We start from the raw sequence: 13,275 nt of genomic DNA on the forward strand, positions 1-13,275 counted from the left end.
ACACACACACACACACATATATATATATATATATATATATATATATATATATATATACTGAATAAGAGAGAGCGTGGGAAAGAGACAGTCAGCAGCCTCAGTCTGAAGTGTCACCGCACACCGTCACCATCTGATTGTTTTTTGGGCTGCGGGATGTTAGACCTTGGCCATCTCTTCTAATGACTTTCCTTTAAAAGGCTAATTTGCTTTTAAACCATAGTTCGTTGCTCCACAACAGTTTATTATTTAACTTTCAGATGTTCCTTCGGAATTGAATCGCCACAGCAGCCAATTAAAGGAGAATTCATTATTTGCATTTTAGCTCCAGGACTCAAAGTAATAAGTACCCACACAGTAGTGGTCAGGTCAACGCAAGCTTTAGATTGTATCCAGCCTGTGAAAGACATTCCCCAACTTGACCTTAACGAAAAGCAATGGTCAGACTGTTGAAGGTGCTAGGCATCATGGTAAGGGAATGAGGGAGATGGTTTCAGGCAGATGACATCAGTCCATGGCTGGTCTAGTCTTAACCAGATGCCAGTGATGACCCCACTCCATTTAGGCCTTGAATAGGGCAAGCCTGGCCTCATAGGGCACACTGACAGCTCTGACCATTGGATAGCAAGACCTTGAAATAGGCCCTCGCTTCTACACCTCGGGTCTGGTGAGCCCAAAGTAACATTTAGCTCCCAGACTTCGGAGAGCTGCTACCTGACCCATATGCTACCAGGCCAGCTTGTTTGTCAGGCTTTGCATCTTGATTTTGGGTTTCTGTTCCAATTCCCCACTGGAGCTATAGTCCGTCGCTTGCTGGCTGAGACCTGGAACCTCTCATGGGTTCCTGCCTACATATTGTCGTCCCACATCTTTTAGTAACTAATGCTACCCAAATCTAGAAGGACCATCATCATCTATAATCAGAGCACCCACCTGACATCCATCGCTGCCTTCTCTCAGAAGTGGTTTCACCCAACCCCATCCTTATAGAACTGGCCACTTGAGTATTAAATCACCCACATCAGAGTTTGTTTTGCCATGCTTAGATCTGGTCACCTGTGCCTCTGTTCCTTCCTGGCAGGGTCTGATTCTCCTGTCCTGGCTTCTTTCTCATAGCGCTAAAGTTAGCCTTTTCATTTTTCCCCTATGAAAAAGCACCCTCTGACTGATCTGCTGTCTGAGTGATCCAAGGCTTACTAGAAGGTATAGGGTAGGTCAACTTCTCAGGGACATTTCTCGGCTTCATCACCACATATCAACTAATGTTTCCCTTCCAACTAAAAGGACATTAACAATATTGTGACACCTTTGCTTACAATTTATAGGTATATCTTTGGGGATTAGTACAATAAAGTTTGAACATCATCCACTTATACTTTTTACTCAGTTCCTGATATACACTGGAGGTTTGGTAAATGACCGCTGATGACTGACTGACGGACTGACTGACTGACTGACTGAATGAATGAATGAATGAATGAAAGTAACTTAATAATCTTTAAAAAAATTGGGAATGGTGGCTTTAGTACTTGTGAATAATTAGCTAATATTTCATGAGATGGTTAGTTCCATTTTCAGTATGAAGTATTAATGAAGACGAAGTAGTAGTTTTATCATGGCCTAGATGATTTATTTTTAATTAGAGGAAGTATTTGCTCCACAGTCATATGTGGTACCTTGCACTGTGGTAAGTCATTAAACATATCATGCTCTTCTCATAAGGCAGGTCAAGCAAAAGGATATGGATGGTTTTCAGAAAACTTAGCTACATTGCTGTGAAAATAATCCACTAATGATAAATCATTTATATAAGATAACAAATTATCATTATGAGAAACAAAGTTCTAAAGAACAGGAAAATCTAATGTTACTGTAAAGAAAAAAATTTAATTTGTCTCTTCTAACATCATTCTCTAATATTATTCTCTAGCTTTTCATCCTGACCTATGGCATGCATCTGAAGAAGTAGTTGGAACACATCCCAAGTTTTAATGCTTACAGTTTTTTATATTGTTTCTTATGTCCTGCATGAATTTTAGCTTGTATTTTATAATGTTGGGTCCTGCCTTATTTGAGGAAAGCCCCTCTTAATATCTCAGATTTAATTTTCTTGAATTTTTCATTTCCCTTATTCGCATGAATGCCTGGGGTGCTCCAGATACCATCCTATTGGCGGATTTATGTCTCAATGCCTATTATTATTGTTGTATTTTTTGTCATAAGGAACATTGCTGACGGTGCCTTATTTCGTTTGGCCCGTAAGTGCTGATGCTGCCATCCTCTGGGTCAGAGAGAGGTCACGGTCTGTTCTAAAACATAATCGCTGGCTCCACCATATGACTGTGGTTTAATTAGTCCCCCAGACCGGTGTGGAAGCACTGAATCTTATTGCTGAATGGAGCCTGGAGAGAGCATCTGTTGTGGTCCCCTTACCTTCTGGCAGATGGATTCCAAACTCTTCAGGAGAGATGGCTATTGAAATGGAATTGGAATGATCATGTTTAAGACCTGCAGAGATCACAACTCCATGATCTCTCTTTATGAATGATTTTGGGGTTTACCATCCTGATAATTAAGGGTTTCCCTTTTCATCTATTGAAATAAATCCTATTTTAATAAATCTGTCCTCTCTGATTCTGCTCTTCTTTGTATGGAAAACAGTTGAGCAAAACTCCTGTGAGAGAATGTCTTCTATGCTTCAAGGTTAGAACAAAGCCATTTCAGTTTTCCCTTCTTTTAGACATTGGGACTTACTCTAATAATTAATCGGTTAACTGGTATTAGTTTCTCTTAGTTTGCTGTGAGGTAAGTTAGCAAAGCATTTCAGCACACAGGCTTTAGAACAAATCTCACCTGGATTGAAATTCTGACCTTACTGCCTATCGACTGTATAACCTTGGCAAAGTCACCTCTCTAGTCCTTAGTTCTTCTATATGGAAATGTTATGGATTGAATGTTTGTGTCCCCCCGCAAATTCATATGGTGAAATCCTAACCCCATTGTGATGATATTAGGAGATGGGACCTTTGGGAGTTGATTATGTCATGAGGGTGGAGCCCTCACGAATGGGATTAGTGCCCTTATAAGATGAGACATAAGAGAGTTTGCATCCTCTCCCTCTGCTTTCTGCCATAGGAAGGTACTATGAGAACATCGCCATCTGCAAACTGGAAGGGTGCCTTGACCAGGGACTGGATCGACCAGCACCTTGATCTAGGCCTTCACAGCCTCCATAACTAAGAGAAATAAATGTTTGTTGTTTGAGCCACCAAGTCTATGGTAATTTGCTACAGCAGCCTGAGTCGACCAAGACAGGAAATAGTATTAGTTTCTGCCTTAGTGGGTTGTGAAGAGGATTCAGTGAATGTAAAGTCCTTAGTTTGGTGCTTGACCTAAGAGGTGCTCAGTTAAGGTTAACTGATATTTGCTACTTGATGGCCACTGAGCAACAAAGGACACTGCTATCATACCCCATCTTTCTAACCTTAATAATTCACCTAATGTTTTTCTATCTTTCTCTAATATTTAAATTTTGTAGACAAATCATCCACCTTTCTTGAAGAAAAATGGCTTTGTTACTTCATGCTTTAAGAACTTGTGGGGTTGCACTGTCGGGATGATAGGATTCTAGAGAACACCTCTTTGGGGGTACTTGATGTGCCTGTCATCAACAAGTTTCTGGAGAACTGGTAGCGTTACTACCTTCTTAGGCAAAGGAATCTTATGAGGCATCTCTTGCCTTAGGAAAAAGTCTCTCATTTTCCTCTTGGTTAGGAAGAGACAGTGCCTGCTCCTAGTTCTTTGATGAAATTTACAGACAAATTCCAGAAGAAGGTAGAGCCCTGGTATTTCATACTAAGTGCTGAGTGAATGACACAGCATTTCCACCTTCATGGAGCTTACTTTTTACTGAAGAGGAGGTTCAGGCAATAAACAAACATTCAAGTAAACAACAGCAAAATCCGTAATGCCATGTAGATCTATGCTATGAAAAAGCAGGATAAGTAGATAGAGAATGGCAGGCTGGAGGGCTGCCGTTTATAACAGCTTGTCCAGGAAATGCCTCTCTGATGAAGTGATGTTTGAGCGGAGACTTGAATGGAGTGGGAGGATGTGTTCTGTGCATATATGGTGGAAGAATGTTCCAGGCAGAGGGGATGGCAAATTGCAGAGACTCTGAGGCAGGAGTATATAGTATTTGAGAAAGGCCACAGAGGATAGTACAGTTGGAACATGAGTTGGAGGGTGGGGATGGTAGGAGATGAAATCAGAGAGATAGCCAGGGACCAGACCATGGAGGGCCTAGTAGGCTATGGTCGGATTTTGGCTTTTATCCTAATTATAATGGGAAGCAATTAGAGGGTTCTGAGCTGGGGCATGAAGACAGCAGTGAGGTGGGAAGGAGTGGTCACATCTGTTTTGATATTCACACCAACGTCTATATTGATTGGTTAGAACCCATACCATTCTAGTTGTTAACTATTTTTAATTTTACCCCTGCTTTCAAGATAGCGTAGACAGGATTTACTGATAGATTGGCCATGCAGGTGAGAGAAAGTGAGGAGTCTGGGTTAATGCCGAGGACTGGGTAAATGAAGACACCATTTATTGAGAGGGAGAACTCTGGAGAAGGTTCTTTTGTTTTTGGAAGGGCAGGTTAAAGCCTTCTATTTTGAACACTTTGCCTTTAAACGAGTGCCAGGTAGGCAGTTAGAAAGATAAGTCTGGAATTCAGGGAAAAGGTTCAGATCAAAAACATAAATTTTGAAGTTATCAGCATTTACATATTATTCTGGTTACTACTTCTGTATAACAAATCACCTCAAAATTTAGCAACTTAACACAATAATTTTATTAGGTTCGTGGATACTGCACACTGGAAATTTGGAAAAGGTATATTGTCTCTTCTTTACAATGACTGGGTTCTCAGTTGGGAAGACTTTGAGTCTTGGCTGGGATGACTGGACATTTGGGGGTTGGAATCATCTGGAAGCATCTTCAGGCTTATGTCTGGCAGTCGATTCTTCCTGGAACTGCTTTCTGAGTACCCACTCGTGGCTCCTTTATATGGCTTAGTCTCCCTCCTAGCATGGAGACTTGGGACCACTGAACATTTTATGACAATTGAATTTCTTACATGGCAGTAAGCATTCCAGCGATAGTGTTCAGTGAACAAGCGAGGCTGTCTAGTCCTTTATGGCCCATTCTGGGAAGTTAAAGAGTCACTTCTGTCGCATTCTGTTACAGGTGAGTCACTAAGATTGGCCCATGTTCAAGGTAAGGAAATAAAGACCCAGCCTCTCAATGAGAGGAGTGTTGAAGAATTCGTGACATGTTTTTCAAACTATTATATATAGTATTCGAATCTTTGAGACTAATCAAAATCACTTAGAGAATGGGCGTAAAGAGAAAAGGTTCAAAGGCTGAACCCTGGGACACTCATTTCTGGAGATCAGGAAGACAAGGGGGACCCAGCAGAGAAGACTGAGGAGTGGCCAGTGAGGCAGAAGCCAAGTGCAGAAAAGTGTGTCAGTTAAGAGGGGCGATCAGTGCTGTCAAATACTGCCAAAAGGTCAAATGAGATGTGGACTGAGGGGTGACCATTGGCTTTGCTAATGTAGAAGTTACTGGTGACCTTGGCCAGAGAGATTTCCAGAGTGTGGTAACTGGATTCTTCAACTCTCACCTCTTTGGCTGCCAGCCCCTAGGTCCTGGCTATGTTATCTCCAGTCTCACTTCAGGATTGAGAGAAATGTATTGACTTAACCGGCTTGGTTTTTGTCACTTGGTTTTTGTATGGCCATGAAGTCTTTTGCCAAATGTTTCAATGCCGATGGAATTTATAAGAGAATATCACCTATCTTTTTAGTGTTCAGATTTACTAACTAGCTCTAGTGGAGGATAGTATCTCTATTATAATGTTTGACCCTAAACATATTCTTGAAAATTCCATTTATAGTAGAGCTTTTGTATGTAGAGATTTAAATGAGATATTTAAAGAATAGGACACGATAGGCAAGATCCATTGATAAACAAGTGAGAAATATGAGTCTGTGAACCTAAGTCTGTTTACCTAAGTAAACGTATCCTAGATGAGGAGGGTTGGGTTTGTTTGTTTTTTTTTAACCTTTTCAAGGGATTAAAAAAAGCAAAATAAATATGAAGAGGGAGGAGTGAAAACAACTCCCATGTTAAAAACCATGCCACTTCAAAATCCACTGAAGGGTGTACAGAAATAAAACATTTGTTTTATTGATTTTTAAAAATACGTTGAGTAAAACTGAAACTGTGTTTATTATATGTATGTCAATCCTTGGCCTGTTTACCTTAGTGGCCATTCCTCACCCAATGCCTGTTCGGCTCTGTATCTTGGGGGACAACACCTGCAGGCTCTCTTTCACAAACTGTGTTAGTGCAAATGGGAGAGTCGAGGGAGGGGCATCTCCTCCCCCTCTCTGCCTGGGACAACACAAGCAGCCTCCCTTGTGTTCTTTGTGCCTCCTCTAGGCTCCAGCTCCCGCCAGCCTGGAAGTGCACGTCTGTGGCAGGGTAGCAGCTGCCACCGATCTGTGGGTCACCTCACTCTCTCCTGTTTGTTTCCTCAGCTCTTCTGGCACCTGTGTAACCATTTCCCAGAATTGAGGTTCCTCTGGTTTAAATACATGGATGATTAGTTTTTCTGGTTGGACTCTGACACATCATATATGGATTTTCCTCTTCTGCCTTGATGTCAATTTCTAGTGCCAAATATGTGGATTAACAACTGTATCCCACTGCTTCCTGGTACCACAAAAAGGAGTTGGATTTACAGAATTTCATAGGTCTTTCAGAACTCACTTGTATTGTGATTAAAACCATGGGCCTTGGCATGAGACCAGCTTGGTGCTGTTTCCTAGCACCTGTGTCATTTGCTAGCTATGTGGTCATGCACAAGTTATCTAAACTCTCTAAACCTCAGTTTCCTCATCTAGGATGTGGAGATGACAATTTTTCTATTTCACATGGTTATGATGACCGAATAGAATACTGTGTTCAAAATCCTCAGGGTGGTATTTACACACTGTGAGTATTCTGTGAAGGAGGTAATTATTAATTACATAGTCTCCTTTTTCCATAACATAAGCCTTTGCAGTAGGTATTCTTCATGTCAGAAGCCAGATGTGAAGTGAGGTCAAGCATTTGCTGGCATTTTATCCTCAGAGGGTACTAAACCAAGGCATTCATTTGCAGGGTCGGGATGTGCTAGCTGGGCTGAAAGGCAATGTGGTAAAATATCCTCATGTTCCTATAAGCCCTGCTGTGGCATTCACCTTGCCTTTTGCCCTGTTCTCCATCATTGACCCTATAGTTATTCTGGAGTCAAACATAGCGAGATAAGAGAGGGCTAGTTGTTATAAATATTAATCGATGGGTTGATCCTCCTGTTCTGAGGCCAGAAGTGGAGGATTAGTTGAAGAGAGCTTGCACCGAGGACTTGCCTTAATGACGCCTGTCTTATTCTTTTCGCTCTCCTATTTTCCTGTCCGTTCTCTTCAGAAAGCTCAGAATAATTTCCAGCACCTTCGTAAAACTTTCTCTGATTATTCCAAACAGAATGTGTTTGCAATGGTATACATCTACTCTCCAGGCCCCCAAGCAGAATTTCACAAAGAAGACCTCCGCCAAGCTCTCTTCCCAAGGAACACCCTGCCTGCAGCACAGTGGGACTACTGGGCTGCCACTTTCCTTGGCTTAAGACCGGTTTCATTAACAAGTATGTTCACACTTCAACTGGAACATTTAAAATAACATCCGCACAATGTGTTTAGTGTCTAGTTAATTATTAAGTCTCTAAGCTTGAATTATTTAAGAAAAATTGATTGGGTTCAACCTTTTTTTTTTTTTTTAAATAAAATGTTCTCCCCTCTACTCTCTAAACAATGTGGTAAAGGTTATTACGCAAACGTCAATACTCTGGACTGTGGGTGGTACCCTAGTGCTAACAGAATAAAGGACTGGCAACCTCTTTTATTAAAAAATAAAGGTATCTCATATATATCTCATATACTGTACTTCCATTGTTAATTAGCACTTATGGAGACCTAACATGTTTTAGGTTCTCTCTTTTAAACTCTTCCTTCTAGTTATTTACAACTTGGATAAGTAGGTATTTGGAGCCAGTTCTGTAGTATAAAAGCAGAAGAAATTGCTTTTTTCTTTGCTACCCTACCACATGGTCAAATGCAAGTGTTAAAATGTCTTGGCTTCACTATTAAAAACCATGTTGTTGAAGAATATTTGTTGATCTGGGATATTTATAATAGATTGCTAAGTGAAAACAGAAGGCTATAAAACTGTCTTTTATTATGTATCATTTTGTTCGAATGCATAAAAAAAGAGACAAATAATAAACACCAAAACATTAATGATTGTGTTAGGACTAAACTTTTCTTTTTGCTTTTCTATTCTTTTTTTTAAATTAAGTTTATTGGGTAACATTGGTTAATACAATTATATAATTTTCAGGTGTACATTATAATGTGACATCTGTATATTTTATTGTGTGTTTACCACCCGAAGTCCAGTTTCCCTCAGCTACCATATATTTGATCCCCTTTACCCACTTCACCCTCCCCCTACCCCCCTTTAACCGTCTATTACTTTTTAAATTACACAATACACTTAAAGATGTCATGGCTAGGAATGATTGATCTTTTGTCTATTCAAAGCGTCACACATACTTTGGAAATAATGCTGTCCTTATTTAAGGTAGGCAATTGTCGATTTTGGCAAGGGTAGATGCTGCAAAAAAAAAAATCACAATATTTTGCGAATCACAGCAACTTGAATAATTTGTTAGCATTCGTTTTTAGACTTGTAGACTTTCAATTCTAGTACATCCGCAGCTCCTATATTGATTTTAAAAAGATGCAACTGTGGACATTAACATAGGACTGCCCCACGGGTGTTGGAAAGGACTAGAAAAATAATCGTGTTTTGGAGAAAGGTTATAAAGGAGATGGCAATTTTGAGAGGAAAGGACAGAAATGCAATGACCCAGTTTAGCGATACATTTACACGTGGGACCTTCCGTGAGAAATTTGTAAGACAGCGCTTCTAAAACCAAGATTGGAAAAACCTGGAAGGCCCTAAATCTATCAGGGGCGGTAGTTCTTGAATGACTTGCCGTTGCTGCCCAGCGTCTGCACTGTGCCATTGGATTACGGGTGGGTGTGTATATGCGCGCGCAAACGGGAGGTAGGCTCGTTGATAGTGAACTGTCTTGACTTGCTCCTGGAGCTGAATCCCCTGTAGGAGGTAACCTTGGCTGGGAATAAACAGGCAGCAGCTGGAATAGTTCCGGAGGAGAAAACACTGTGCTCCACGTAGGGAAACTTTTGGGAATAGAGACGGGGAATTCTATCCTTCGCGCACACACACACACACACACTCATGACTTGGATGGTAGCGCATACAAGTCTGTCATTGTGTTTGTCCTGGGAAATGACACGAGACGTGGTGTAATTAGACACCCAGGAAATGATTACTCCGGAGTGCAGGAGGACTGGATCTGGGGAGCGGGTGGTGAGCAGGTGAGGGGCGGCGAGGGCGGCACTGTCTGTTACAGCCTTGTCGCAAGCCTAAAGCCCTTGACGAACGTGCCGGACAGGTGGTGTCACCGAGGACGAGGAGGAAGCCCCGCTCTGCGATCCGTCCCGGCAGCCTCGGGGACCGGGGAGCGCGGCGAGGCGGTGGCGCAGGTCGCAGGTCGCAGCCCGCGCCCGGTCCTCCCGCCTCCCTGTCCTCCGCCGCCGCCGCGGCCTCCCCAGTCCTCCCGTATCCCTGCATTCCACGTTGCGGCAGCCGCAGCCTTGCGGCCCAGGCGGTCCCCACCCTCCGCTCGGGGTGGTGCCGCCGCCCGCGCGCCTTCCAGGGCCTGGGCTCGGCGCGGCCGCCGCGCGACCCGGCGCGGTCCGCGGGCCCGGCGGGGGCGGGGGCGGCGGCGGGGGGGGGGCGGGGGCGGGGCGGGGCGGCGCGCGCGGGCCGCCATATTGGCTGTGGACGCGGCGGCGAGCCTCCGCCTGCGCGCGGCGGGCCGGGGAGCCTCGCGGAGCCCAGGGCGCGGGCGCGAGAGGCCCGGGAAGGCGGGGGAGGGGCGGGGGGAAGGAAGGGAGTGGCTGCGAGCCGGGCTGCCGCAGCCTCCGCTCTCCGCACCCGCGGCACCAGTCCCTCCTCCGGCGCCTCGGCCGCCTCCCTGCTCGCCGCGGAAAGATGCCCTTCACCCAGGGGTGTGAAGCAGCGGGAGAAGGAGCTGCCGGAGCCGCCCGCGCCGCCGCCGCAGCTGCCGCGGTCCGTGTCCTTTGAATCCCGAAAACCACCCCCCTCGCCAGGGCGTCGGGAGCCTCGGCGGGCGGCCGCGGTGCGGGTGTGGGGCGACCCGGCTCTCCGCCCGGCGCGGGCCCAGGCCGGCCGATCAGCGACCACCGACATGGAGCGGGCTCGGGCGGCCAAGTAGCCGCTGCTCCCCGAGCCCCGGCGGCCGGTGCCGCCCGCAGCCCGCGTTTCCAGCCCCGGCCGCGCCGCCAGTCAGGCCCCTGGGAGAAACGGGGAGGAAAATGAAGAGTTTGCCTTCGCATCCGTCGCACATGGGACTAACTGCAAAGCCTTAAAAAGCAGGAGCTCGGGAGGAGAAAGGAAAAGCCTCCTCCGGGCAAGACTTGGCGTGCTCCGGGCCGAGGGGCTGCTTCAGGGACTCGCCCCCTCCCTTCCCGCTGGAGAAATTGCCGCTGATGCATCATCCAAGCGGTGGTTGGGAGGATTTGCAGCCGAATTTTTGGTTTTCCCTCCCCCTTATATACGTTCTGGCTTTTTCCTCCCTTTTTTGTTTTCCTTCTTCCTGGGCAGTGAATTGCTGATGCAAATCGGACTTAATTCATTAATGATGCAACCGGATTCGTTTCAGGATTATGTTGCACGAATTGAATTTTGAATGAAGGAGAAGAGTTTTTTTTTTTTTTTTTCCTTTTTTTTTTTCCTTAAAGAAGTGTTGACTCTTTGGTTCGTTGTACTTTTAATTATTATTTTATTTAAATATACGACTTAATTGTATTATTCTTTAAAAATGTATCAAATATATATTTTATGGTAACTCTCCCTCAAAATATATGTATATGTGCGAAATTGAAGACGCTTCAATTAAGTGAGGGTACCGGTGTGTTGGATGTTTAATTCAGCACCGGCATTGCATGACAGTTGTTTGAATAACAAGTGGTTTATTTTTAAAACCACACCTTTTAAAATTTAGGTATAAAGAATCATAGTAAAAATCGTTAATAATAACTTAAAGGAAAACCAGCAGAAATCGAAGCAACATGTCTGGAGAAGTGCGTTTGAGGCAGTTGGAGCAGTTTATTTTGGATGGGCCGGCTCAGACCAATGGGCAGTGCTTCAGTGTGGAAACGTTACTGGATATACTCATCTGCCTTTATGATGAATGCAATAACTCTCCGCTGAGAAGAGAGAAGAACATTCTTGAATACCTAGAATGGGGTAAGTCTTTGTTTTTTTAAAACTCTTTAGCTGGACATGATGATTTAATTGTTATAGAGAGTTATCATGAGTAAACTATATGTAATACAGTGTATATGACAAACAACAACTTAAACATATATATACAATAAAAGAGTAGACACCGGATATTCAAGATTGTTTTCGAGTTTTTGATAAATATTTTCCCAGGAGTACAACCAGACTACTCAATGGTTGCCACGATTTAATGTGGAATTTATGAGGAAGAACTTACATTTTTAGGTCAGCAGTAAGAGCTTTTGAATAATTCTGTGATGGGCAAAATTGGATGATTGTTCACATTGCCTAATACGCGTGGTGGTAAAACAGACATTCAGTTGAAAGGTATTTATTAGTGGAAACATTCCTTCCCAGAGTTTGGAAATCACTCTGGAAATGGGAGGAGATATTAAAATACCTTACGTCAACGGAACTTGAAGGTAGTTATCAGTGGATTTTATTTCATTTCTCTGTAGTACAAGCAAAGAAACTACTAAACATGGACTTGCCACAAATTGTCATGTTTGTAGGATAACATGACTTAAATGTTTAAAAATTTTGTGGTAGTTGTTGGGAGAGAATGTTTGGGAGCAGCTCCTGCCTGAAAGTGTGATTTGCTCTAAATTTAATTCAAATCTAAACTGGTTAGGTTTTTGTCTTCCTTCTAAATATTGATGTGAATTTGGAGACCTACTGTAGTGCAATAGATCAATGATGAGAGCAAAAGCTGCTACGTGACCTTCAGGCTTGAAGACTTGGCTTAAGTTCTTCTGTATCCATTGTGCATTTGAATATCCAGCTGTTCTCTATGGGAATAGGTCATCACCCAGACCTGTTTTGGTTAACATTGGCTTTTGGAGGGTATCAGCCAAAGTAGTACTGTATTTTATACCTTTGGAATACTAATAATTTTAGTTTGTTGGAAAGTTTTGATTCTAAAATGTCTTTGTTCCCAAGGAAAGCTTTATTTTCCTGAAGTGAAAGTCAGTTGGTGATTATTTCATTTTTTTATTCTTTTGAATTTGAAATATATAAAAAATGAGTTTGTCAGGTAAATCACTCATTCAAGATTCCCTACACATAATAACTAACTATTCAGTTTGCCAGTATCACGTTTTCTAGCAACTTGATCTCATGAGGTTTAAAAAACATATGTATATATATGTGTATATAAATGTGAATAGGATGATTTTTTAAAACGGACTTCTAGACTCTTACTGGGAATAAAAGAATTTTAACCATATTTCAAGTGACTTCTTAAGAGCGAGACAATTTTGACTTTGGTACTGGTTTTGAGTCTTTTATTTTTATATGTAGAGTAAAATATTTTGTAACGTTTATGTGTTTTACATTCCATGTTTTATAAATTTAGAAATGTTGTTTTTTGGTTTTTGGTTTTTTTTGAAGATTTACAGAAAAGTTTTTGGTACTTTTAGAGTTTTAGTTCTTGAATTATGGTTCCAGTAGCGACACTCTATAGTCTATGGTTGTCATTGTCATTTAATATCCATTCTTTCTCATCTGTAAAATGATGGGAGAACTTTTTGTGTGTACCAGCAGTAAATATAATTTTAAAATTATGATAAAAAAGAAAACCATATGTTCAATTGCCTTTTGGTATTAAGAATTTACATAGTAGTTTTATGCCATAAAATATTTTGTTGTATGGTATTATCAGAATAATTTATGTATATTTTCCACTAGATATGTTTTCTTGGACTTTGTTTCTTA

At 42.5% G+C, this 13,275-nt stretch overlaps 1 protein-coding gene across 11 annotated transcripts in view; it reads left to right on the top strand.

Annotated features, from left to right (window-relative positions):
- Positions 1 to 10,025: 10,025 nt before the first annotated feature.
- CDC42BPA (CDC42 binding protein kinase alpha) overlaps positions 10,026 to 13,275 on the top strand; it is a 223,853-nt gene continuing 220,603 nt past the window's right edge. For 4 of the 11 annotated variants that reach the window (XM_039883265.1, XM_039883266.1, XM_039883269.1 and 1 more), the window contains exon 1: positions 10,768 to 11,526. In XM_039883265.1, coding sequence (XP_039739199.1) covers positions 11,349 to 11,526 — 178 coding nt within the window. In that variant the 5' untranslated portion in view covers positions 10,768 to 11,348. Of the gene's footprint in view, positions 11,527 to 13,275 lie in introns of all 11 variants that reach the window. The other 7 variants (XM_039883264.1, XM_039883263.1, XM_039883268.1 and 4 more) reach the window with 4 other exon arrangements.

The sequence above is a fragment of the Pteropus medius genome, unplaced genomic scaffold, assembly GCF_902729225.1.
Source record: "Pteropus medius unplaced genomic scaffold, Ma_sr-lr_union100, whole genome shotgun sequence".
Taxonomy (NCBI): Eukaryota; Metazoa; Chordata; class Mammalia; order Chiroptera; family Pteropodidae; genus Pteropus; species Pteropus medius.